The sequence below is a fragment of the Cygnus olor genome, chromosome 1 (genome assembly GCF_009769625.2).
Source record: "Cygnus olor isolate bCygOlo1 chromosome 1, bCygOlo1.pri.v2, whole genome shotgun sequence".
Lineage (NCBI taxonomy): Eukaryota > Metazoa > Chordata > Aves > Anseriformes > Anatidae > Cygnus > Cygnus olor.
This window is the reverse complement of record NC_049169.1, coordinates 62,739,035-62,766,736: the sequence shown is the minus strand read 5'-3', so window position 1 is coordinate 62,766,736 and position 27,702 is coordinate 62,739,035. Positions and strand designations below refer to the sequence as shown.

At 40.1% G+C, this 27,702-nt stretch overlaps 1 protein-coding gene across 1 annotated transcript; it reads right to left on the bottom strand.

The window, feature by feature from the left end:
- Positions 1–716: 716 nt before the first annotated feature.
- FAM180A (family with sequence similarity 180 member A) lies at positions 717–26,999 on the bottom strand. Its single transcript, XM_040561421.1, has 3 exons — positions 26,705–26,999; positions 2,788–2,888; positions 717–1,932 (listed from the first exon to the last, which is right to left on the bottom strand). The coding sequence occupies exons 1-3, from the start codon at positions 26,778–26,780 to the stop codon at positions 1,591–1,593; spliced, it is 519 nt and encodes a 172-aa protein (XP_040417355.1). The 5' UTR covers positions 26,781–26,999; the 3' UTR covers positions 717–1,590.
- Between the last annotated feature and the right edge of the window lie 703 nt (positions 27,000–27,702).

Below are 27,702 nucleotides of genomic sequence, written 5' to 3'. Positions count from 1 at the left end.
GGTTAGCTACAACCAGGTAATGCTGGATGGACTTTTCCGCTCCAGTCACTTGGAGTATCCTTGTTAAAGGACATGGAGTTTATTGCTCCTTTGGTCAAGTGATACAGAAGCAATTAAACATGTCTCAGAACTGGGTTTAGGGTCTTCAGCTGCCCTTAGTGTCTCATGTTTTTGTGATTTGAACCAATCTCCGTAAGATATTTTGTAAATAGATAGAGAGTGCTGGTATGAAAGAATGAAATATGCTCAGCTTTTTTTTTTCACCATACTCTGGAAGAAGAAAAACACTTAATATCAATGGAGAAACAGCATTTGTATAAATTGTTGACAAAAATTTGTGGTTTGCTGTAGAAAAGTTTAGATTTAGATCTTTCATTTCTAGTCACCTGTGTCACAAGATAGATCTCCTTTTCCTGTCCATTACAGCACATCTTCCATGATATATATTTTTTTTTCCAATTTGTAATAATCCTGCTGCACTACTTCTACAAACAGGTTTGCTATAAACAAGTACTGTTTTTCCTCTGTTGTCAATTCATGATTTCCAATGCGGACTGACAAACAGCATCTTCTGCTAGATGGTGGATATAATTGTCCCTGAGTGAACAAAAAGAATTATTCAATGCGCATACATACAGACACATGCACAAACTGCACACACATATACACAGGCGAACAGTTTAATTTACAATCAAAAATGAGCCACACTGAATTCAGCACCAGGTATGTTTAATCCACCTTCTTCCCTTGCCTCAGGGGGATTCTGAAGCACTAGTTTAGATGATATGTGTTCAAGTGATAGAATCAGGAAAATATTGTCATTGTTAAATTAAACAGGGCTTTTGTTTTGCCTTTGACTCCACTGAGGACAAATCCATGTTCTATTCAAAAACAAAGGAGCAGAAGCAAAGTCATGTGCAAACAGTGAAAGAGTCATTGCAGACTGTTTGGAAGGGCAGTTCTGGGGAGCAGGGAATATGTTCACAGGCATTGTTTGCTGCTGGTGTTCACAATGCCCTTTGTCTTCTACAAATGTTATTGTGATTAAAAATTGGCTCAGCCAAATAAAGTGAGTCAGACAGTGATTATTTACAAGAATAGTTGGAATTAATATTTTTCCATAATTTCTGGAGGCTGACAGTAACGAATCCTCTGCCTTTTACAGAGGACCTTTGCAACTCTTTTTAATATTCTTTTACTGGGCAGCTGAAATATGAACTTGTTTTCCCAGCTAGGAAAGCAGCATTTTCCAGCACATACACATAAGTATGTGAGCATAAGCATCATATACTTATGTATTGTTTATAGGAAACATACAGATAAGATACAGGCATACCCATCTGGGACTCCCTTATTTTCCAGTCACAAAACATGCCTCTAAGCCAGCACAAAAACAAATTTGGGGACTGAAAATAACATTTTTTCCCCATTTAACTTGTATCTATAAAGTCGATTCCACAAGAGGGAGCTAGAAAACAAATAATCTTTCATGAAGCAGGCTATTAAATTCTTTATAGAATAAAGTGGTGGACGTGCTACATGTGTCCCTTATCAACCAGAAGAGACGGCTGAGTTGTATCAAGTCTCCCATTATGATGGCTCTTTGCTGTATGGGAACATCAGGTCGTGCTTCAGGGCTTTGTAAAGACTGACAAAAGATTCAACCCAAGTGTCCTTCTGGTGCCCCTGGGACTGAGCAGCCCTGTAGGCTGTGTAGACCATGGTCAGCACTGTCCTTTCAAAGTCTTCTTTCTTGAGGACCCTCGGGTAGGAGGACAGCCTGCTACTCAGCCTGCGGATCTCTGTGATGCTCTTGGGGATAATCTCATTGCAGATGGTGTCAAACTCAGCAGCCTTCCTCAGTGAAGCCAGTTCCTCATCTTTGATAGAGATCCTCTGACTCTTGTCAATGTCAAGCTCAGCTAAAAGAAACTGGTACAAAATCAGAACACAGAAAGCTATTTATCTTCTCCAAGAGACTCTATTCAAAGTAAACACAAATTAACAACATATTCTAAGGTCTTTGCTACAGGTCAAATGGAGACAAACCTCTCAGAGCACTGGCTGGCGGTGGGGCAAACCAGAAAGTCTCTGTGAATATTGGACTCCTCTGTTACCCACCTGGGAAAACTAGAGATAGGCTATGGGGAAAGGAGAGAGGAAGAGGAAAATCAGGCAGTCTCCTGTTGTCCAAAACAGGCAGAGGTTGCTGCCAGTGCTATGTGAGGATTAGAGAGGAGGGGACTGCAATACAACTAGGAAAGATCATTTACCCTCACAGGGACAGCAGCTCTGGACTCTGCATTACATCTGCAGTCTCCACCGCTGGGAAAGAGGGGACCTGAATAATTTTGAAGTAAAAGAGTCATGCCTGTGGGATTACTCTGCAGTGATTGATACTGGTAGTTTTAATAGCTTGGACAATTAGTTTGGGACTGAGACTCAGATCAAAGAATTAAAATACATCGTGCTTTTAATATATAACTGTTCTGGAAGAAAGTTACTTTCAGTGGAGACATTTACTCCGTCTTTCATTTTGCCTGTGAGTGAGCTAGAACCCACATTTGAGGTACTGCAGGCAGCTGCTACCTGCTTAAGTGCTGAAAGAGCTGCATTTGGTGTCTATATGTCTCTTCCCTCCCTTTTGGTAAGCTACTATATAGTCAGCAATGGGTTTAAAGCTGGGATTAGTAAAGGTATGAAGACATGTAATGGATAACCCCATTATGAAAAGTAACCCCAGTCTTAATTAGAGATAGAGGAACCATCTGCTCCCATATACTGAACCTCATAAAGCAGGACCACGTCTTCCAAGGAGTTTTGTAGCACTGGATTAAGGAAGGCAGCTGAGGACCTCTTCAATCGCTGAGCAGCTGGGTAAAGCATAGCTGGAAAATAATTATGGAAAGTATCATTTCTCGCTGTAAATAAAATGGGCCACATGGACTGTTTGACTGTAATCAAAAAATCAAGTTAGAGGTTAACTGTCTGTTCCTTATCTGTAGAGAGTCCAACGCAGAGTGGTTTGTCATCCAGGCCTGGGACTCTGAGATGCAGCCACAGAATAAGGAATAGTAATGATAACTGCACCAACAATATAGCCTGAAACTTGTGTTCTTCTCCTGGCTCTGCAATGGGAAACCAATACTGACCCTCCATACAGCCTATGTTCTTCAGGCCATTCTCCTGCTGTCACACTTCTAAGACCCTACATTTCTCCTGGTTTCAGCTGTCTAAAAGTTGATCTCTCTTCAGTTGACAGTGAGCACCTCCAGAGAGTAGATTACCTCATCTGTCCTGGCTATTTATGTCTGGAAGGAGTGACTCATCCTTTTGAAATTGCTATGTCTCTTCATTAAGCCTGGTACCAGCTTGAACAAGACAGCTAAATTCAATGAGGTGAATCCCAATTTATTACCTTAATACTACACAGTCTTATAGCTAGACACAGCCCAGTCTGCCACAGTTAGGCATTTATTCACTGTTGCAAAATGCACTATGGATATTCTCTTAGGAAAATAAAACACTCATATATCCCTGAACCCAGCACCCCAGTGTGGTAAAACATTTACAGAAAAAAGAGCTGTACAGTCAGGAGCACAGAAAACGTCTGATGCTGGAAGAAGACCACCAAAAGGCTTTGAGTTGCTAACTAGGTATTATTAAAAGGTGTAAACTCCTTTTGGAGTTCAGGAGAAAAAAAAAATTTGTTCAATTTTATGTATGATTTGGATGTTGATGTTTAGATATGGTAACCATAGTTTGAATTTGCTGGATTTCTTCTAATATCCGGAAACAGGAAGGTGTTTTTTTTTTGTTTGTTTTGTTGGTTTTTGTTTTTTGTTTGTTTGTTTGTTTTTAAAGCTGTGCTGACATGATTATTGGTGAATTTTCTCATGAACTTCATTTCAAAACTTTAGCTGTTCAACACTAAGTAAATTTGGTAACTAGTTTAGACAAGGAGAAAAAAAAAAAAAAGACATTATGAACACCCTCCCGCCCCATCCCCACCAAATTAAATATATTAAAACAAACAAACAACAACAACAACAACAAAAACAGTTCTATAGTTACTAGTAACATTTAATAGGACACTCAACTTATTTTAAATTTCTGAGAAGTTTCATCCCACCCTCTGTCTACCATATTTTTTCCATGGAATATTTTAACTAGCTCAATTTTGTCTTTTTTTTTTTTTTTTTTTTTGCCAAAGCTCTTGTGATGGATTTTGCATGCTGCCTGTAGAAAATCTCAATGTTATTTAAAGCTCTCTATGCTGGACATGCAAAAAAATTCTGCAGTAACTCTAATTTTATGGAAAAATTGTCTCTGCTCCTTGACCATACAGTTCCTCAGAGAATTTTCTTCTTTGATTACCTAAGCAGATCAAAATCTATAGTTTCTTTTAAACTCTGTAGCCTGAATGTATTCCTGTTTCCTGGACTGTTTCCAGCTGTTGACTTTGTTAAATTTTGACTTGTTAATGATGTTTAAGACCTTATAATACAATGAGAAAGAAACCAGACCCTAAGAGATTTAATTAATTAGGATCTTTGCTATCTGGCATATGGAAAATTATTTGGGATAATGCCAGGTTTAAAGTAATTCATGCTTGATCTAGGAAAAGGTATTTTGGACTTGAATTAATGGGGGAATATAGTATAGGTAAAATAGTTTGCTATTTTGCAAAAAACATCCTGCAGCTGGATGCTACTAACTGTAAATACATCCTACAGTGTTGGGTGTCATGAAATTTTGGTAAGACACGGTTCTTCATATAAGGCTCAGTGCTTAATATCAAATCCATATGAGTTTGGATTAAAACTTCCTTAAGGAACTGAATGGTACCTGTGCAATATGTGACTAAAATCGTGAAAGAGAGAATGCACCAAGTAAAGGAACAGAAGTGCAGACAACTACTTGGTCTCTGCAGTAGTCTTTCCCCCACCATGATGCCTTTACTACCTGACCATCTTGTCTGGCCCAGCTGAGGAGGTGGTGAGCTTGGGACATGTCAAAAGCTGTCTGCAAGTTCTGCTCTGCAGGTGTGTTTGCCTTCATGTGAGGAGTCAACTCAGATCTGCTCAATTTGCTCCGGTGTAGTAACTGTTTGGAGGATTGTGGGAGGAATGATATAAGTGATCAAAAGGACAGGTGTCTCCTACGTCCGTTCTTCACCTGAAAGTCGATATGCCCTGTCTTGGTAACAACCTCCTCTCCAGAATCCTTCCTATCTGCTTCCTGCTTTTGGAAAGAGAACACAGCTTTCCTACAGCCTGGGTTTGACCTAGCCAAACTGGCTGACCACTGGCACTGTGGAACTATCCACAATTTCTGCTGCTGCTCCATCACTGATGTTCATCATTCTTGCTCATAGCTTTACCGAGACATACTGGAGCTATTTCGTCTTTCACTATTGGCATCTGGAGAACGCATTTGAGTGCTTGTGAAGGACTTGAAACTTCAAACACTAATTGCTGAGTAATTAAAACTTTTACTGGGCAATTAAAATTCTAATTTCTAAGCAGCTGGCAGAAATCCAGTCCATAATGGCGACGATTCATTTTTATCTCTTTTATATGGCTTTTCAATGGAACCAGACCCAGTGTACAAAGTACCTATGCATACGCAGATGGTTCTCAGCTCAAATATTCCCTGAGCCATGGAAAAGTTGTCTGTGTCATTTTGTTTCAGTGCTGTTATTTCTGTCACCACACTATTTGCTCTTAGCTTTCAGACAAGTGCAGGTTCCTACAGTGGGGCTTGGTGAGGAGTCATCAGATCCAGCCCATCACCATTTGCCCAGAAAAAAACTCACTTAAGGAGTCCTCAGGATATTGAATAACATGTTATTGATTTAGTACTGACACACTTGCAGAATCACAAGTAACATCTTGAAAGGCAGCTGGGTTTTCCTAATATGCTGTTCTCAGGTTGACATATATTACTTTAGGAGATTCAAAGGGACAAGGGCCTGAGCTGCTATACTGTGAGAAACAGTTTTGTATGCGTATCAGAATCATACCATCCTCTGTAGGGCCCAGACTAGCACTGACTCCCTGGTCTCATTATCTTGTTCCCAAAACATATTAAACTTTGTTACAGTTCTTACGAACTTTACTCAGAAACTCTTTCTGAGCTCATTTGTATTTGTCATGGTGATCTGATTTTCCTGCTTCACATTTTATTCCAGTCATTTCTTTTCTCCTTCTTCCTGCATAGCAGTCAAATCCTTCCACCATCACTGCCTCCACCATCCTCTCCATGAATTCACGAGTTCCTCAGAGATCATGTGAGCATTTAAAGCAAGTACTCTCTGACTTTTATCACACTAAATTAACGTGTATGTAAGTTTAGCAAAAAACTGAGACACATAAAGATTTGCAGCTAGTTTCTACATTTGGATTACAAATTCCACTTAAAACTTTTCTGCTGATTTTACTTCCTCCTGCATTTACTTCTAGATCTGATGTAAGTTAGCTGGGCAATACCAATAAATAGAAGAGTTGCCATCTCTTTACAGTTTTCTTTTTCAAAAGACAGTTACCATCTCTTTACCATTTTCTTCCCCAGAAGAGTTACCATATCTTATCTATTTTCTCCCCTATGTCATAGCAAGATTCAGAACAGGGTGCATCATTTTATGGTGATGATTCAGACAATGCAATTCATTTTAGTGGCAGCAGTTGTGAATGTCTGAAGAGAAGAGATCCCCAGTCAATACTGCCATAGAAGGCCCAAACTAGAGCTATAAGGCAATGGATTAGCTGCTGTTGATTTATAGTTTTTACTTGTGTTACAAATACGTTGAGAGATCTCCAACCGAGTTATGGGTGCTTCTGTGCAAAGAGCTGAGTGGTCACATAATGAAAAGCTTCTGATACATGGAGATAAGGTAAGAAAAATAAGGTTTTGATTAATATTACTGTAAACATTTTCTATTACATATCTGTGTACTAACACTCATCCTCCTCTGCATCCCCTCTTCAGAGAGGTGTTAGGAGTGTTCCCAGATCTGCCTACCCGCACTGCACAGAGAGGCCTCAGGGCTGGAGGGAGACGAGAGCAGTGTGTCTGAACATGGTCACCTGTTCCCAGCCCACCTGCCTGACCCTGAGCAGCCTGACTCTGTGCCTTGGAGTGCACCACTGCTCATGCCTGAAGGTGGTGGGCAGCCAACAAGTCTAGTCCTAAGGGCAGCTGACAGTGCCCCACAAAATGAAGTGGAGGAGTACCCATCCTCTTGCTCATGGCAGGAGTGTGGCCACTCTCACACAACTGCTGGCTCAGCTCCACTTCTCCTTAAGGACTACCCAGGTTTTTTAATAAGAGCTATGGCAGGGTTCTCATTGGGCTCTCAACTCATTGGCCTGCTTTTAACTGTTTAGCTCACAACATCTTAGAGACTTATTTACTGCTTAAATATAATGTCAAGTCTGAAGCTGCGATAGATTATTTAAAGATGTTTTCATCTCTTTAAGAACTGTGCAAGATTTCTGGACCTCAGTATCCACCCGATAGCATTTGTGATCCCTCTCCAGATTTTCTATGCAGTTTCACTGGTGACCGTTAGAGCTGTTTGGTTTTGCTTTCCAGTACTTGCTCCTGCTCATGGCATTTTTTTCCTGATTCAAGCACTGTGATGTGCTTGCTCAACAAGTACAGAGCATAGCAGCAAGACTACTGAATGTCTGGCATCATCAATGCCATTTTCCTCCCATACAAAAAAAAAAAAAAAAAAAAGTATCAAAGCCAAGAGCATGAATCAGGCCCTGTGGGGGCCATCCTGGCAAAGCATGTACACCTCCCTGGGGTTCCTGGGACATGAACCCAATTTAACTGGGATCATGACTCAGTAGGAATCATTTTGATTGACTTCAGGGTCATGGAAAAGGACTAATTGCTTCATTTGGACCCTTTACATGAAGGACAAGAGGAGCAGAGTAACAAGAGGGCTTGTGCTTGACTTCCTGAAAGTAGCATTTGCCTATTGGCATACGTGAAGGCAGTGGCCCAAGTGGAGCTGTTCTACAAGCCAAATTCAAGTCTGCAGCTGCTAGTTTTGTCTTTCTGTCTTAGATTATTAGAGCCTGACTCCAAAGAAAGTAGTGAAAGTCATTTATTTGGGCATCACTAGATTTTTGAGACCAACTCCGTATTTCTGAGATTACAAGGAAGAGAGCAGTTGCACAGGCAGTAATGCACCAGAAAAAGAAGAGCCATCTTTGAAACTCCTTTACATTTTTACCTGCAACTGTAGTAAAACCATATCCTTTCAGATCACCATAACCATCTTCTTACTACAAGATCACAACCACTGCTTAGTAGTGAGAAACTGGTACAAGCTCTGTAGTACTTGATTCCTCACAGCAAAAGTTTCCCTTTCTTGCCAAAACATTTGAAGTCAGGACTCCTAGATCTCAATGAGAGGAAATGAATGCATCTCAAATTATAAGGAGAGCAATTTCTCTCTATTTGGATGCATTTTATTAATAAACCAGAGAATAAAGGTTATTGCTACAAAAGAACTTTTCAGTGCTCTGAGTGCATGGAAACAAATATGCTACCCACTACATGGAAAGAAATGAAAATGTAAACTTGATAGGTTATTGCTCATGATGGCTCAGTAAAGTATATAAAACATTTTTTTTTAATTAATTCATGGTTATTATTTTAGTCTTCCTATAACAAGCCCAGAGAAACAGAGCATAACATAGCATTTGAATCATACTCCAGTGGTAGCCTAAAAATCACATGGTTAGAAAAGAAAATTTAACAAATCTGTAAACTGCTCAGTCTTTTTTTTTTTTTTCCTTTACATATATATTATATGCTAGCTTCTTCAAGAGTCAAAAAAAAAAAAAAAAAAAGAGAGAGAGAGAAAATAGCTCTATATTGCCAGACGCATAAGCCTTTTAAGATTGCTCTTAATCAGCCTGGAGCATATGTTAATTCCATTGGGGAGCTAGAAATTTTCTTGGTATCATGACATTTTTTTTCACCTGCCTGGGATTTGCACTAAATGGATCTCCAGCATACCCAGAGCATCCTGTCAAGAGAAGGTATTGTTGATAACCTGATAACAGATTTTCTGTTTTCTTCTTTACTTAAGAAGAATTCAAGCATTTGCAAAAGCAAATGAGCTGAACACTGCCCACAAGGTAGTTGTATATGCAGATGCAGCAGCCATTATAAAGCTACGTAAATATTATTAGTGATCTCGGTTTGTTGAACTTGCTGTGGAGGCTGCTGGGCAGTTCTCAGGGGTCACTGTTGCTTTGGATCTTAGGGCAAATATCTTAAACTCTCACAACGAGGATTTTTTTTTAATGGTGTATGAGAAGTGTTGCTTTGACTTTGGTCTCTATGCTTTTCCTTGACTATACATACAGAGAAGAAAAATGAGTCTCAAAGTCTGCATGCCCTTGAGGAAAGCTTTTTGTTTCATGTTTCACTTTGATTATCTCACTGATGAGGGTTTCCAACCAGCCCCCAGAAGTATATTTATACATAAAGAGCTTTAGTTTTAGTTAAGTTGCTCGATTGCTGGTGCAGGAATCCCTAGTTAACTGCCTCAGGTTGATTGTGAAATTCCTGTCCTTACTTTTCTGCAGTCATACAAAGGCAATACATATTTTGCTTTCTTAAGCAACTACCTACTTTGTGTCTGGGGACAGATCTTGATTCCAGAAGCATTGTTTCCTCCAAAGTGAAATGGTTGGCCTACGGAATTGTGTGGGTGGCAGTGGAAAATTGAGATGAGCAGGTTTATGTGCAGTAATCCCATTCTTCTTTACTTCTTGTCTTGTCTTGTCCCCTGTGGGCTTCATCACCCATAAGGTGTTTAAACTGTCCTGGGCCTGCATTCTCGGCCAAGAAAAGACCTGACCTTTGACTGGCCAGCACTGCAATGGAACGTGCTCAGGCAATGTTTCTTAATACTTCCAGACATTTTGTCTTCATGCATAAAACTGTGGTGTTAGAAATGATTGAACACTTTGCTTTAGCACAGGAGAAATAAAATGAGCAGGAAGTTGAAGGAAGAATAAGAGGAACAGGAAGAAAGGGAACCACACACACATGCACGCACACAAAAAAAAATAAAGATAGAAAGACTAGGGAAAATCATCACAGTGCTATAGGCCAGCTTCTGAACACCTGCATGTGGAATTACAAGCTACTCACAAAAGTAGCTCCCATGACAACAAGTACTATGCAAAACTTGTGCATTCCAGCTTAACACCATTAAAATCTCCATTACAGGGACTTGAAATCACAGTGCCCCTTACGAGAACACACAGCAGAGAGATGGAGAAGACATTTTAATTACAAACCAAGATGAACTAACACATTTTTAAAAGCAGCTACCAAGAGAATTTCCGCTCTGTATTTTCAGCTCCATATCATTGGTATCTTAGCTCCTAAGAATAAATTAATAATGTCCATGATCCGTCCTTTTATCTGCCTGTTGACTAAAGTGAGGATAGAGATTTGTTTCTTCTTTACTTATAAATGGAAGGTTAAAAGAAAAAAGCTCCATTTTGAAGTCTGAATTTTGTCAATAACGATACACAAGAAGTAGATCTTCCTACTAAAATCTGTAACAAGTAACACTGTGTTTAGAAAAAAAAAAAAACAGTAAAAAAGAGGAAAAAAAATCACCTTCGAATTATTAACAGATTGTATTTAATTACTTAGTTAATGACCTAATCATTTTTTTTTTTCCAAAGTTAACTTTTATTATTTAACTCCTTTTAAAGAAACACATTTTCTAAATGGGTGTCTTAGTTCCATAAAGTTTAACCAATCCACTCTATATTTCTGCACTTCATAAATATCCTGAGATACATCAGACTAGATTAGACTACATTAGATTAGATTAATGTGTAACAGAGTTCCTATATTAAACAAGAATTGTAATAGCCTTTCTAGTTACCTAACATAAGTAAGAAAAAAACTGTTTATAGAAATGGAGACTGCTAGAAAAGGAAACAGTCCACCTAAGCCTGTGATTGTGAGAGGTGGAGGAGATTTTAACTTTTATGATTTAAGTAGATGGTTTGAAAGATATGATTAGCATCAATCAACTAAAATGGTCTCAGAATTTATTTCCTCACATGGAATTTTTATTATACAGCATTTTTACCAATTCCCGGCCTGGAGCAACGTATGCGCGTTATTTATTCTTATCTTGGTCCTAAAGAGGGTGTCCCCACCTAGAATTACTTATGCTCATAAAAACATGCAAACAACCAAGAAAGCCTTTAATGTGCTGGAGTAAAGCTGCTGCAGCAGAAATGGAGAGAGGAAATACACACACACTGACTGAAGGAAAGAAGAAGTGAAAATTGTGTCCTTCGGTTACTGCCATAGTTCCAGGAACTGGGGATGGGCTATGGTGAGCACTACATGAGCAAAGGGCAACAGTAAAGAAGGGAGATATTAACACTGTTGCACAGACCTAACACAGAGGCAATAAGCAATTGTAGAAACCTGTGAAACTTCAGGCAGAGGTGGAAAGTGAAACTGTGCTTTATATCTCCTTCCTCTTTGCAGGGCCAGCTTTCCTTCCCTATGTGCATCACATTGCTCACAGGAACTTCTCTCCAAGATCTCTTGTATAAGAGAAAAACATTAAGCAATCTTAACTAAATGTCTTTGAAAATGTCTGTTACAAGTGAAGGGATATAATGATGGTTAGGTCTACTTCCAGATCTCCCATGAAGGGAACGAGGGAGGGAAGATGTGCAGCTAAGTTGGTGTTTCAGCACCAAGTAGTATGAAGGGCCTTTTTTTTTTTTTTTATTCTTTTTTTTTTTCTTTTTTTTTTTTTTTTTTTTTTTTCTTTTTTTTTTTCTTCTTTTTTTTCTTTTTTTTTTTTTTGTTGCAATTTCTTTTTCAGTCAGGCTTCCTTGGTTTCTAGGCAGGCAAAGATGTCTGTGCAACTAGGATTTTTCTGAGGCTGACCTCATCATGGCTGCAGCTGCAAGAAGCAGTCTGTATGCCTTCCCCACAGTCACATTCTCCTTCTTCCCCTTTGTACCGACACTACGTCGTGTGGCCACACGGTGAGCCAAGTCAGGGATCTGGCTGGTTGTGAATGAAGGCTCACAGCCAACCGAAAAAAAAACATGATAGATTTTAGCTGCCTTGTTTCCCATCACAGCTGCTACGCTAGCAGTGCTCTTCCTTGTGAGCAACTCCCAGTGCAAGTGTGGTCCAAGTATTCTTAGGACATTTGGTGATGATTCCAGTTCTTGAATGATGTAAGGATGGATGGTAGTCCTGGTTAGGAAAAGCAGCGGACATTCCTCATGGTTATACACCCTTGATCTAACCACCAAGCTCATGGTCTCCTTTCTGAGGATGGCCATCTCACACAGTGCAGTTACTCCTCCTACTAGAGATAAAGATAGGCTGCAGGACCACTAGCCACTGACCATCCCTTTCCCTTCTATGCTTACACTCTCCTGAACTTTTAACAGAGTAAATTCAACTGGCACAAAGAATATTTCAAATTTATTCTAAGAATGAATGCTGAGAAAAAAAATCAAACGTCCGGTTTGATCTACAGACCTAGCAGAGAGCAGTATGGATTTTGTCATAATCATGAATGACATCTCAGATTCTTCAGTGGAAGTATGTATTGCTGTTGTTGGCCAGTTCCAAAAAATGTCTATTCAGAGCATAGGAACAATATCATGTACATTAGATAGACAACCAATACTATATATGTTTACAAGCTCTTTTCAAGATTAGCCTGCCTTTTTAACTGAGAGAATGGCTGTCCCCTACCACATGCTAGCAATAGAATTAGGAGATTTCTGTCTCCTGATGTTTTCCAGTTCAATCTGTCTGCCTTCTCTGCATTAATGAAACACAATGCACTGGATCTGTTGAAAGGACCACTGTACAAAATTCTGTGCAGGTGTCCAAATTTAAAAATACATGGGCCTACTGACTTAAAATATATGACCTGCAGATTAAGATATGATATATGATAATAATATATGATATTATGATCATGATATTATGATCATAATATATGATATGATATCATCATAATACATTATATTATGATCATAATATATGATCTGCAGATTAAGAAAAATAACAAGGGATTAGTGCTGGTGCTGATTGTGTTGTCCTGTGGTGAATTATTGTGTGGGAACTGTCCCACTGAGATCATGGAACTGTTAGCTGAGGGAAAGGAAAACAGAAGAAATGACAGGGACCTTACAATAATTCACTTAAGCCATTTGTGAATACCTTCAACCAGCAAATAAATTCCAGAAGTTAACTGTGGATCTAGGAACAGTTATTAAACTGATAACAAACTATCTATTATTTTAATTGTGCATGAACTTCTCACCCACATATAGCAGCAGACGTGTGAAATGACAAGTTACTCCTCAGACTCATTAAGTATCAATGTCACAGCTCAAAACCGAGGACAAATAAACATTACATTGTTCATCATATCTTCTCCCTCATAATAGAAAGAATCAGAATTTTCTTCCCCTTTCCTTCAATTCCCATCCAAGCTCAAGTAAATCAGTAAGAGGAGAATACATAAATCCCACTTCTCTGCTTCCTCTGCTCCAAGATTTTACTTTTTCTTCAAAACCAAGGCAGACCCAACTGTTTTTACAGCTGCTCATTGAGCTCCAAATGTCAGTGCACCTGCTACTATTTTTCTTAATGACATGAATATGTGCTGGATAGAGAAAATGTATAAATCAGCATTGCCCAATAAACAAAAACCAGGGGGATATCACATCCTTTTTGTGAAGAAATAAATCATTTCTGGAAGTAATGCGTTTTCAAAACATTGTGTATTTTCTAGTAGTGAAGATAAAAAAAAAAAAAGACATCTGAGAATGTAACAGAGCTGAAGATGGATTCACGTTGTTTCTGAACTGAACTGGTACAGCTGTTTTGCCACCTGAGCAGAACACGGAGTGCGAAAAGCTGTGCTGTATCCCTGCTGAAGAACCAGAGGGGACCACATGTCTCTTCTGGAGTGGTGAGGGAGGGTTGCCACGAGAACGCATCTGTTCTGTCAAGGTCACACCTGCATGAATGTCTGGATCCTATTTTGTTATTTTCTGCATCTAAGTGAAAATATTACTAAAATAATTAACAGAACTCAAATATAACAGAATATAATTGTTGGATTTCATTGTGTGCAGATGTAGTGGTGGGCCAACAGAATTTCATGAATCTTTGTGATATTGTCAGAAACATAGTAATCTGAAGGACGGATGCAAAATTAATTATTTTTATAGCTGCCTCCCCCACTCCACAAACACATATATGGGATTTCCATTTTACAATGCTGTCCTTTGTCTACTGTTCTTTATTATTTCACACTCTCCTAAAATCTGAATATTTCTAGACCTTTCAGGTTTCACAATCTGCTGAAATAAAGCTGAGACTGAGGTACAAATGGATTCACTATTAAATACAGAAAGTCCTGCCAGAACCTCGAGTGCTGCAAACTGCTAAAGGCATGGACGAGGTCCTCAGATGATCTGAACTAGCACTACCAGCCCTGTGATGCTGCTTTGTGGGCAGACAGGTCACAGAGAGCCCTGTGCTGTGAAAGGCATGTTTGGAATCAAGAGGAAGAGAAGAAGGTTAGATTCGGGCTTCCAGAAATCTTACAGTCAACAAAATTACTCAAATACATTGTCTTCTGAGGACAGGAACTGGAAGGAACCAAACGCTGACAGCTGCTTCTGAAATTAATGAAAGTTCAAATCTCAGCATCTTTTGCTGCTCCCTCTCCTGTCACCTACAGACGTCATCACCCAATGGCTCCCAGGCAACAGTACCCTGCCAGTTTGTTGTGGATATTAGAGTCAGAGCTTTTCTTCCTTTCCATACAGTCTCTTCTTTTGAGCTGAACTTGTAAAATGGATTTTTGCTTCCAGGAAAATAGTCTAAGTAAATGTTTAAGGAAAAAATGCTAATGATCTCATGTTCTATACTTAGGAAGAGTGAAACTGGAGTAAGGAAGGAAGACTTGATTTCCAGTGAAAATATCTAGCATGTTGCTGACTGAAACCAGCTGGGAATTTATTCTTCATTTTAACTCCTCTGTATGAAGGAACTGGAAGAGAAGACATTTTTATGATTGTGGAAGAGCAATTTAAGCAAGTTGCTGTGATACATTGTAAATATCAACCTGCCTTTTCCTGGATTTTTCCTGGATTCATGAAGTTGAACAATTTGATGCTTTCATAATGAAATATGTTTGCTTAGAAAAGTTTGCCAGTATGTTTACACTCATTTGCTTGTCATTATAAGCTGCTAATGAAAAATCTTTAGGTCATTCTGACTTCTGTGGTCTTGTGTCTAGAGAAACACTCTTCATGAAAACCAGACTTTGTTGTGTGATAATTCTGCATGACATTTCTTCCTCAGTTTGGTGGTAATGATGATTACTAGGGAAGCTTATAGAGATCATCTAGGTCTGAGCATGTGATTGATATTCATCTTATGCCATCATCATCTAACTTGCTTCTGTCATATTATGGGAATATTATTATTGGTCTACCTTATAGATTTGAGGCAATCACTGTCTGAGGTACTGGAGCACACACAACACACACACCAAACTAATTATTTATAATGGTAGATTGACATTTCGCATGGCCACAAAATGAGGTAGGGACAACTTGTCCCCATATTTATGTTTCTAAATGGGAGCCACAGTACTCTTTAAGTTCCATTTTGACCTCTAAGCATTGCACAGACATTAAAGATGAAGTAGAATGCAAACTAGCTGGCTGAGCTCCTAGGACACACTGGATTAGCAGCTGCATTGGGTTACAGACAGCACTCTAGGCTGTTGTGAAAGGGACATTCAGAAGGTGATTTATAACTTCATATAAATAATGCTTGCTTTATTTTGTCAACAAAAGCACCTGTAAAGAAATGCACTGTAGATTGAAAACAAGCCCTAAGTAAAATGAAATATATTCAAATAGCTGCTCCCTGTTGAAGGACCAGCACTCTTTTCCACTTCAGCAAGCAGGCATTCAGGGGGTGCTGAAGTCCAGCCTCAGGTTCAGCAGCATTTACATGCAGAGGTGTCAGGGGAGACTCAGGGGAGACTCATTTGTTTCTTTGACAGTTGTCTTGTTTGGCAGCATGAATTCAATCAGGAGTGAACAAGCCAGCTGGAAATGATGCACACATCTCTTTGATCAAGTAAGTAGAAAGCAGGAATGAGTACAGAGTATTTAACACACATGATGGGTTGGTTATGTTTACCTCACTGGCAAATGTGTGCAAGTAGAAATAGAGCTCTGCATCGATGTGCTGTTTTGCCTGAGTCCCCATACGTTCCTCTGTAGGAAATATATGAACATCTCATTCTGCTTTAGACTTCACCTCAGCTAGACAGTGCTGGCTGTGAGCAGCACGCACAGAGATTTGGGCTGACATAAGAAGATCTGTGCTGGATGGATGGTCTGTGGTACATGTAGTTAGTCATTCAGGGTTTGAAGGGCATCCAGAACTTCCCAGCAGACATCCAACAGCCTGCTCCCTAAATACTATTTCTGGCAAAAAAAAAAAAAGAAAAAAAGTGTCTTTCTAGGGAAATGTAATTTCTCATGGTTAGCTATATACCAGGTAGATTCTTGAAATACTTCTTCATAATCTGGAGCCCACAACATTTCCTCACTGTCAAAGTGAGAAATACAACACCCTGAAAAGACAACCCCTCAGTCTGTGTGATGGGTGGCTTGTGACTGCCTTGCCTTTCTCAGCTCCACTGATAAATATCTGAATCTTCCTCTCAGCTCCCTGCATTCCCGGAGGATTCCCTCCATCCACTGTATTCAGTGTTGCTCAGGGCTCAGCCAAGCAGCTGCTGTCTTTGTGCATCTGGGTTTGATTCTGGGGAGAGACAGGGCATGGTGAGAGACAGGGACTTGGTGCAGAAAGGCAGGAGGGTTAGGCAATGATGGCAAGAACCCCAGACCTGAGACAGAAAGTAGGTTTGGGCTATTCTTATTGTTTGACACTTCCCTTTGCGACTCGGGCCTAACTGGGCCTGATTGTATGAGATTCCTGTAATGGGGCACACAACTGAGGAAAACTTGTTGGGTATTTTTGTGTGGACCCAACTGTTCTTTGGGCTTACTAAGTACAAGCTGAGCTAAGTCTTCCCCTTTGAGCTCTGTTTAGTAAAAACCCCTGTGAAAGAAAGCAATAAAACAAGCTTTATATACGTTTTTATCGTTAGACTTATTACCTTTCAAACCTTTCTGCCAAATTGGCATGGCGATCCAGAAAACCAGAAGCTGCTGTGACTATGACAAATGAATGGTTTCACTTAAAACATGCTGTACTATATTAGGATGTCTACAAGTAGTATTTAACTGGAAATGGAGCTTGTTCAGTGCCAAGTCATGAACAATAGCAGTAAATGAAAATGAAGCATGCGTTAAATGTCTTTTATTTTAGGAGGGGGTTTAAGTCACAAACAGTTCTCTCAGACATAGAATCTGCATTTAATAAATAAATTCAATAAAAAAAATTACTTTGTGCCTCTTTAGAACCAGGCACAAACAAAAACATAATGTCATGGCTGTGAGCATTATGAAAACCAGGGAGGAAAAAGAGGGCTTGCAGAACTGGCTTGCATTTCTCCAGGGACTGATGGGGGGGGAAAAAGGGACATGCCACTGTGTCACTGCTGCTATGACTGATGTTAATGTGAGAAGATGACGGGTATTAGTGGGGAATGCTGTAGCCCTATAACCTTTTAAAAGAGCAACCTTCTTGCAACTTCCATGGAAAAAACAGGCTGTTTCTTGGGAAGTGGGGAGAGTTCCTTTCATACCTACATAGTTTAAAAAGCTCAGAGAGAGGCAAACAAAAGGAGATATGTGGAGACCTTGACACCTTTCTGATTCAGCAGCAGTAACTTTACCTTTTACACTGTGACCAGTGGTGAATTGCCCAAACTACTGAATCTCACCATCCTGGTGCATTGGCAGGTCGGTGAGGACCACAAGAAAATGTGAGTCCTGCTTATGTGAGAAAAGGCAGATATATGCAGCCAGCCCATGAGCCTGAGAAGCAGACAGATAAGATGAAGACCAGCTGTGACAGATGGACATCTGCTGAAGAGCAGGTTCAAATGAGGATGCATACCACACTGACAAGAGGGTGAATGCTACCCTATTCTTAAGCAAATCTGTGCTTTATTCTTTCCCATCCACATTTATCACATTTTCTCTCTCTGTCAACTTTTCCTCTCTTTTCCTCTTTTCCTCTCATTCATGCCAATTCCTCCAATTTGCTACCTTTGTCTTCAGCTTTTTCTCTCTTCTTTCTTTCTTAGCATTTCTGCCTTTTCCTTTTGCTTCTCTTGCTTCCCTCTCAGTTACTCAAAAAAGTCCTGTCAGATTAGAAAGTCTGTACTTTTTCCAAAACAGACAAGAGATCAGAAGCATCATCTCCATTTCGGGTATGCCACCACCTGCCAAGTAGAAGGAAATGTTGAAATCATGATGTTTTGGATCTCAGCAGATATCCACAACTAGTCCGGGGCAGTTTACTCTCTTCACAACTAGGCAAAATCTAACCTAAATGTTCTGCTCCCCCACAGCCATTCCAGGGAAGGGTGTGGGTGGGTCACACAGAAGACCTTGTGCATTTGGGTCTCCATCAAGTGCTTGCAGGACAGCATTGCCCTTCTGCCACCCCATTTCCTCCCAAATAACCTCTGAGCTTTGAAGAGCTTATTTTTCTCTTTCTCAGCAACTCTTTTTCAGCTACCCACCTGGCTCCTTCTGAGCAGAGAGAGACTCCTGGAGTTTGGAGCCCAGCTCCTGGCTGGTGACCTGTTTCCCTGTGGCCAGGGAGGAATTTCCAGAGGATGAGCGGTATGCGTGCCGATCTCAGGGGAACTGGGGAGCTGCCAAACCGAGCCAGCATGCTGAGCCAGGAAAGGCCCCACATACGCTTTCACCAGAGGAAAGGAATGTTAGTGAAAACTGGGAATAGTGGAGCTTATTTAACTCTGCTCTCTTCCTCCTTGCATTCTTCTTAGCCTCAAGCCCAGTACGGAGCTCTGCTTGCCACAAGCGCAGCAGAAGCAAGGCAAGAAAAGCCAGGTTATGGTTGCAGTCTGCAGCACCTCAGGGTGGGGGGTTAAAGAGAACTACTGGTGAAGGATAAAATGTTGAATAGGCCAGGGAGCCCCCATGACTTGGGATGCAGACTCAGGCTGGTATAATGTCTCCCAATGAGTGAGTATGCTGTGGCGGATATACCACGCTTATGTCTGTGTGTCTTCGCACAAATGTTACTTGTAGTTCATCCTGTTTGATTTTTTCTTCCTTTTTGTGATACCTTGATACATTTCCTTCTCTGTTTCCCACCATCAGCCATCCACATAGATGACTTGCATGAGCTTCACCCACAATAATGACGTTTTGCTGTAAAAAACACTTTAACCAACAGATAACCCTTCAAGGCTGGAAGATTTTAACACTCGGGGTCACTATAGGAAACAAAGTTACTGAGAACAACTGAGGTTGTGGCCTCCCTCAAGACAGTGGCAAAACTCTCACTGACCTCAGTGCTGCTGGTTTGCACATTTTGGTGCTTTTAAGGTTAAAGCAAGGAACAGATGGCTTTGCCCACATCAGACCAAGACACTCATCACATGGCTCCCTGTTTTGCTAAAAACTCAGGGTTCATGCATCCTGCTAGGTTCTCTGCATCTCAGATGCTCCCTTCAGTGGGGTGCAGAGGGAGAGTGCATGGTTTTGCAGAGTCCAGTTTTAGTCTCCAGGACTGCAGCCCAGCATACAAGTCCTGTCCTGCCTTGAACCTGAGCACTGGCTTTGCATGCACAGTTAATTACTCCACTGTTCCATGTTTTACCTCAGTGATTTACATCTTGCCTGCCACAATCTGAGTAATCAGAGCCTTTGCAGCCTGATGATGTTCATTAAGACCTGCTGACTTTCTCTTCAATGACACTGTACTGTTCAGTGCTTCTGACAGGACTTCATTCTGCCTGAGAAGTCATTACCTTCCTGCTGAATCTGGAATGATTTACCCAAGGAAACAAGAAAAGCACTTTATGCTTCAGAAACATGAAAAAAATATATATATAATCACCACTAACCAATATACAGGACTACACACATGCAGTCATCCTGAAGAAACCCAGAGCAAATGATTAAATTACTCTGTGCCTCACAAAGAAAAGGGATGTTAACACTTACTCTCCTTAATTACACTGAAAGTTCTTTGGAGAAGGGAAAATTTTTGCCCTATGTTTGTTTGCAAGATGTCAGGTATTAGTGGGGTCTCTGGCCAGAGCAGTGGAGTAAAAGATAATCAGGATAGGACTCACAGAGTGCTCTACAGTCTTCGCAAGTGTAGATGAGTTATTTCATTCATAACAGAGCTGCTTCACCTGTGGAGGAGAGCATTGGCTTAATAGCGTGCATTTGGAGCAGTGATTGGGTTGGTAAAAGTAAGATGAAGAGAGCTATTTCAGTCTGAAAGTGTAAGGAGGGATTTGGATGGCAAGAGGTTCTTGTGAGCTGTCCTTTGGCTGGGAGATAAGGAGTGTGTATACTGATCCAGATCCCATGGCAGTTCTACATCTGGGACCTACGCGAATACATGTGGGGCATGCAGAAATCCTGAAAAAAATAATTAAAAAAGTAAAAGTAACAGCATGTGTTTTACTGGCTCACTAGTCCTCAGTATTGGGATGGACCTGGGATCACTGAGAAGATTCTACTGGGTCACTTTCATCTTCTACTTCTCACTTAGTGTAGCAAATACTGAAGAGAAAACCGCTTTACTTCATAACTCTTTCCAATGTTCTAATGTTTTTTTACCTAGATTTCATTAAAATTATTGAGCTCTTTTCCTTTTTAACTTGATTCTGTCAACCAATTTATGACAATATGGGCTGTAAGGTTTAGCCATTTTTTGGCTGCTTTCTGTGGTGATAGGAGTCTCAGAATCACTTAGATCCTTCCCTGTTAACAGCATGACTGATTTTATAGAGTACAAAATCCACCTGTGATCTTACTAAAATGCAAAAACTATAATCTATCCTTTCTCTGATATCATCACAGTTTAGCACCATTGCCCTAGAAGAGATTATAAACTTTGATTTTTTTTAAGCATCTTTTGTATGTCTTTCAGCATCAGGTATCCACAGTGAATCCTGATTCATGGATCATACTCCATACAGCTTAAATTAATTAAGACTGCCTCTAGAGGAGCATTTGGGAAATCAGGACATGCTAGAAAGGATTTTGATTACAGTTGCAGCCCTACCCTATTGGATATTTATCCTACTCAGGTTAAATTCATTCAGGGGCTATTGTAGTCTGGTTATATTTTGCAACACTGAGCAGCTTTTACAGGTACAAAGAATTAATCCCTTTTCAGCCCCTTCTTCAGTCTACTCCCTACTGTTTCCTGCAACAGTTCCTTGTTTTATAGTTTCAGACTCCCACTGTGGCTGATGTCCAAGGGATCTGCTAAGTGGAACAGGAGGACCACATCTGTGCCACACAGCAAAGCGTAGGGCAGACATGTCAGAGCCAGACGCAGTATGGCCATATCATTGTGGCATGAGGTCCAAACAGGCGACCCTTGCTGAAAGGCGCAGCTCATTCCCTTGGGTACATGCCACGATGTGACTGTCACCTTGGTCGGACTACAGATAGGGACCCTTCATTGCCTTGTGCTGTGCCACCTCCACCCTGGGTCTGTGACCTCTGCTCTGCACACCATTGTGCCATGCAGATGTCCTAGTTGCCTCCTTCATTCATTAATTCTCATTTTTTTTCCTGCTTCAAAACATATTTTTGTGTTTGTCTACTTCTAATTTCTTAAAGAGCAGGAAACAGTCTTTAAATGACTCCTTTCTACTTATTAGTGTGGGATTTTTTTTTCAAAGATCTATTATTTAAGCTTATGACATACATTTACACTCATCTGTTCTACAAGTCTTTGCAAGGGAACTGAGGAAATAAAAGCATAGTTATAAAAGCTGTCTTCTTCAGGTTATGTGTCTTCAAAGCTAATAATTCTTCTGAATTTTAATCTCTTTCACACAGTGCCTACTTCTCTTTTACAGGTATAGCTGTGATCATTAGTGCGTTAGTGATTTGCATCAGGCAAATGAACCCCCAAACCAGGACACTCCAGCCCATAAACGTGTGTTCACAGGAATTGGTACAGGCTGCTGAAATAGACTCAAGGTAGGTGGGAAGAAAATCCACAGCAGATTGATCAAGTGGATCAAGGTCAGTGGAATGGGTCCTACAAGCAGGGAAGTCGGGGCAGCTGAGGCAATTTTCCAAGTGACCATGTAGGAGCCAGAGAAAAGGTAAATATTTTTTTTCTCCGTAAGAAGAAACATACTTTACACAGCCAGGCATGGGTAATAGGTGTTTTATGTGCAATACTTATTTTATAAATTGGATAACAGTAACTTTATGAAAATCAAAGGAAGTTAAATAGATATTGCACTTTAAAAAGTTCTTGTACCCAGTCAAGCTGGTGCAATTTGCCTTTGCTCTTGGGCCAGACCTTTGGAAACCTCAACATATCCTGAAGAAGCCAAAACTATAATTTGGTATCCTTGAGGTCTGCTAGGTGAATATGTGTGTTTGAACATTTGTGTCATAATTACATTCTGTGTTCAAGCCACATTCCCTTTGCTCACACCATCCAAGCCAAAAGTGTTGAACAAGCAGTACTGTCAGTGGTGGAATCCCAGACGTTGCCTGAGAAGGGAGTACCTGGCCATAACAGTGCAATAAGAGATGAGGTGGAAGAGAGGAAAATAAGGATGAAAGGTGTGGAGATGCTGTGCATACCCTAATTCCAAGGCTTTCATCTTTTTTCCACGTGGTAAAATCACCAGCAACCTGGTATGCAGCAAATGATCACATAGGATAGAAAATGCTAAACTCTGCTTCCTTACAAAATGACTGGCTGGGTTTCTAGTAGCAGCCAGTCTCTCTTTCCCTTCTGCATAGTTCCCCCTCTCTTTGCACTGGAGAGCTACCAGCCTGCTGCAGCTAAGCCCAGCAGCAGAAGCAGCCTGCAAGAGTTTTTCATGTAGCAGCTGCTCCATCAAACTCGCAAACTCAGTTGCCACAACATTAGAGCAAATACTAAAGGTTTGCACTGTTGGGAAATCAAGGAGTATGGGCCTTCTGTTCTTCCAAGTAACTGTTTCTTCAGAGAGCCTCTAAGGAGAACAAAGTATTCACCTGGTGTTATGGAACAACCTTTTGACTTTCACTGGGCACTAGAGGTACAAAATAAAGTGGATCAGATAAATCTGGATGTGACTGTAATAATGCTGAAGGTCTGGAGGGCACAGCATAGCCATACCCAAAAGCATGAAACCTCATAAGTATTAATATAGCTAATATATCCTTTCCTCACTAAGGTTTTCTTTTTTGTATCTTTCAATTTTCTGTCTTCCAGTATCTCCTTCTCCAGCCCCCACTTACCATTGCATCTCTTTCCCGCTGTCCAAGACGCCACAACCACAAGGAATCACACTGTCTTCACTCCCCAAGCAACCACATAACAGGCATGCTACTGTTTGTGTGCTGTTTATTTGAATTAGGAAGCCCTTAAAGCAAATGTTGCCAGCTGAGATGAAATGTATAACAAGACTTGCCTTAGGGTTTTCCCCTCAGGGAATAAGCAATTGTTATAATGTAGATCTGAAGCTCACTTCTGCTCTTCAACATATCAATGCTCATCAGAGCATTGTGAAGAAAGCAACTGGGTGGCAAGCAGTATGTGCCTTTTTTGTTTGTTTGTTAGTTTTTATTTATTTATTGTCAAAGGGCAGGGTTTGTTGCTTGGTCTCTATAACAAACACATCTTTTAAGGACTGCAATTGTTATTTAGGCCTTTCAGAAATTAATATCACTTCACCTCTTCCATTCCATAGGGAAAGCAACTCATTAGAGACCTAACATTATATTTTTTCCCTAGACATGCACTTTATAAAATTCAAGAGCCTAATATCATATGGATAAGGCTACAGAAGGCTTGAGGAAATCTGTGTTGATGAAACAAATCATTTTGTGCTCACTTAGTATTCTTACTTTAATACTCTAAACATGTCCATCCTAGTGACTAAAGTATGCCTGTAACTTCTGTACCAATGTCCACAGCTGGATCTCAGCAGGCTGAGGATTGTGTGTCATTTTTAATGCAAATGAATGAGGGAGTAAAAAAGAAAAACAACAACAACAACAACAACAAAAACAAGCAAACAAACAAAAACAAACAAAACAAATAAAACAGCCTAAGATTTGTTTATACTTTTTTTTTTTTTTTTCATTTACTGATGTTCATAAAGGCACAGGGAGGTGGCAGATTAGTGTTCCCACTCACCACTAAGCACAAGCACATTCGTCTTTCCTCACATGACTTTGTTCTTGAGCAAAGACTAAATACTTGGTTACAGGGCTTAGGCATCCAAAGTGCCCCGATGCCCCCAGTGAAAAGAAAAAAATGAATTAATTAAAAGCTAGACTTTGCTTTATCCAATTTTCACTGATCATTTATATTGGGAAAATAAACAAACAAACAAAAACTGCTGGTAATAAAAGCAGGACTACTTGTCCAACTGTTTTGTAAACAGACTGGACTACTAGTCAATATGGAGTTGATATGCAGATTTGTATTTCTTTTCCATCACACCAGATGCTGATCTGTCTTTGCTTTTCTATTGCAAAACACAGATAGGGAGTTGGACAAGACTTAAATAACTAAGGTTTAATCCAGACAAAAGTCAGTTGTCATTTGTGGAGGGAGGGAAGGGTAATGAGTGTGCAAAAGGGTGTGTCATGCCTCGGTACTCAGTCAAATTTCCTCTGAGGTTTCTGAGCAATTCATAACTTAGGATGGTGCTTTGCCCCCCCTAGATACTGCAGAATAGGATGGGATTGGTTAGGCTGACACATAGATATTTTAAGGGAGTGGAGGTACTCTGAAGCAGCTATTGTTGAAGGAGTCATGCCCTTAAGACGTATTTGCATCTGCACAGTCCCATCAGCTGTGGAGAAGTCTGGTTTCTTTCTGAGAAGGTCTCTCTATATAATACTTGTGAGCACTAAACTCCTAATCACAACAGTGAATCTCCTTTTCCCTCTGAAGTCTCAAAAAACAAGCTGTAGAGATTCCGGCTTGAAAATAATCTGCTTTCACAAAAGGAAGAACAGAGTTCTGATGTTTTCCTTTAAATGTTCATGGTGATTAAAACTGGATTTTAATAATTGCATGGGTTTCTTTTAAGGTTGTCTTGTTGTTTTTTAATTGAAGTAAGTGATTTAGCAAACAATGAACGTCCTTAAATTGTGTAGTGACTATTTCATGGAAATGGACCTTCCTCCTCCTTCCCCCACCTTTTTTTTTTTCCCCCTTCATAAATAGGATGTCCTCATTCTTCAAAAAGGTAGGATATATATATATATGTAATATATATATATGTTACTTATATATATATATGTTTCAGATATGCAAATCAGCTTCTAATTTCATGACCTTTTTATGTGTCATCACTGGAAAGACAAACACTTATCTAGAGAATTAAGGTTTTCATGAAGGTAATTGGTGCCATTACCTCTATTGTACAGTCACAAGAAAGTGAGGTATGTGAAGGGACAATCACTCATCCAGTATCATTGAAGAGGCTGATGTAAAAGCCAAGGAAAGAACCTGACACTGAGTCTCGGGTCAATGCCCTGTCAGCAAGCCCCAATGACTGTAAGGAACAATTAAATATCGATACAGACTTAACAGAATTGTATATCTCTTCATTACTGCATTCAGACTTTGCCTCTCATAAAAAATTCAAACCAAGTCCGAAGAGCAGATTAGAAAGGAATTATAATGAGAAAGAAACGGAAGATTGGGGCTGGAGGGTAGGAGAGGGCACCTGAGAGCTTGATTTAACAGACTCCAGTTCTTTTAAAAATCTGTAAATGTCAGTATCAGAAGCAAAAAAATCCCTTTTGGGAGGGAAAGACCATCCTCACTAGCTCTTAAGCAAGCATCTCATATGCAATCTAATAGTCCCAAACTGTTTCATAAGTTACTGTCACACACTTGAATACAAATACATCATGACTATGTATTGTAGTATTGGCCATCGAAGCCTGATAACACCCTAGGTATCTTTTTATGTTGTGTGTGCTAGTCTACCAGCACAGTGTCACAGGCACTTCTAGGCATCCTGCACAATCTGTGCCTTATTGTGTTTCCCGTTACCAGATATCTGCCTGGTAGAGCAGAAAATCATGCCACCTGTAGCTGCAAAGGTTTTTGCTTTAAGGTTTCATGACCTATATTTTCTGTTAATTCAAGAGCAAAAGGAGAAAGAGAAAGAAGAAAGTAAGCAAAAACCATAATTTTGGTTCTTGGGATATATCTTGTATTTTTTATTATAACAGAATATATAAATAATTTTACTTTTATTCACTTATGCATGTGTATTTTTCTTTTTGTCTATGTAAATATTTAACTGACCCATTTAAAGAAGAAAAGAAATTCCAGATCTGTGAGGGTCATATTACACATATATAAAATGGAAGATTTTTACAGACCAAATCTACAAACTCAAAGTTTTCTCTTAAATGTTTTTTTCATGCTTAAATCTTACCTCTGCTCCATTTGTACGTCACAGTGGCATGAGCACTGTAATAGAATAGCAGCAGCAACAAAGTCTTCCAAAGCATCCTTTTCTTTAAAATATGTATGTCTAGCTATGTATTGGCTTCTTTATTTTCTACCTCCCTTCTTCTCAGGAATAAATAAGTGGTTTTTCCTCTCCCCCTCCCCCTTTGAAGGAGAACCTGTCTGATCTTCCGAGTGCAGCTGAAGTCAGTGTGCAGCTTCTCTCCCAAACCAAGTCTCCTCGGGATCAGGAAACTTACTTTCACAGACAGACTTTGTTTTTATCCACATCTGGAATGACTCATGGTGCATGTGAGTTTGCTGGCAGCTGTGTGAATAAATATCATTACATTTTTGCAGTTGATTTTCATTTGTTATATGGGCCAGTTGGAATTTATTTTTGTCCAATAAACAGCCACAAGCGACCTCATTAAAGGACACCCTTGAGTGCTAGATCTGTTGCTACTTCTCTGTAACACAGGGGGCTGTACATTAACCTGCATCTAAGGCAGAAAGCTCCTCTGGAATGATGTACAGCTGCACTTGGACACTTAAGTCAGGGAGTGGAGCATATGCTCTGCAAGAACATTTTGCTACTGTGATTCATATAATCACTCCTTTATTAGGAACATATAATGCTGCACTTAGACTTCAGTTCTGTGAGACAAGTCTTGGCCTTTTTCTCTGTTTGGCCAGTGCAGAGCACAAGTAGGTCCAAATCCTTAACTGGCTCTCCTCAACGGTGCTATGGGGACAATCTATAATACCCAAGATGAATGTGGAGAGGTGATGCTGAACATAAAGGCTACTGACAGATGTTTCTTCCCTGATGCTGGCCCCAGGGAAGATGACACTGGAAGCATTATCCTAAAGAGACTCAGCATGGAGGGAGCTGTGGGTATATACCGTCTGTGGTGCAGCTCCAACAGCAAATTCAGGACAGGGCTGGGGAGCCCATGGCAGTGCTTGGTGGGAACACAACAC

What these genes read in the sequence shown, in the direction of transcription:
- FAM180A (XM_040561421.1), bottom strand. Translation starts at nt 26,780, where the DNA reads ATGCTTTGGAAGACTTTGTTGCTGCTGCTATTCTATTACAGTGCTCAT. An exon ending in GACGTACAAATGGAGCAGAG is followed by an intron (nt 2,889 to 26,704) that starts GTAAGATTTAAG and finishes ATTATTTTCCAG; the next exon opens with CTATGCTTTACCCAGCTGCT. An exon ending in ACGTGGTCCTGCTTTATGAG is followed by an intron (nt 1,933 to 2,787) that starts GTTCAGTATATG and finishes ATTTTGTACCAG; the next exon opens with TTTCTTTTAGCTGAGCTTGA.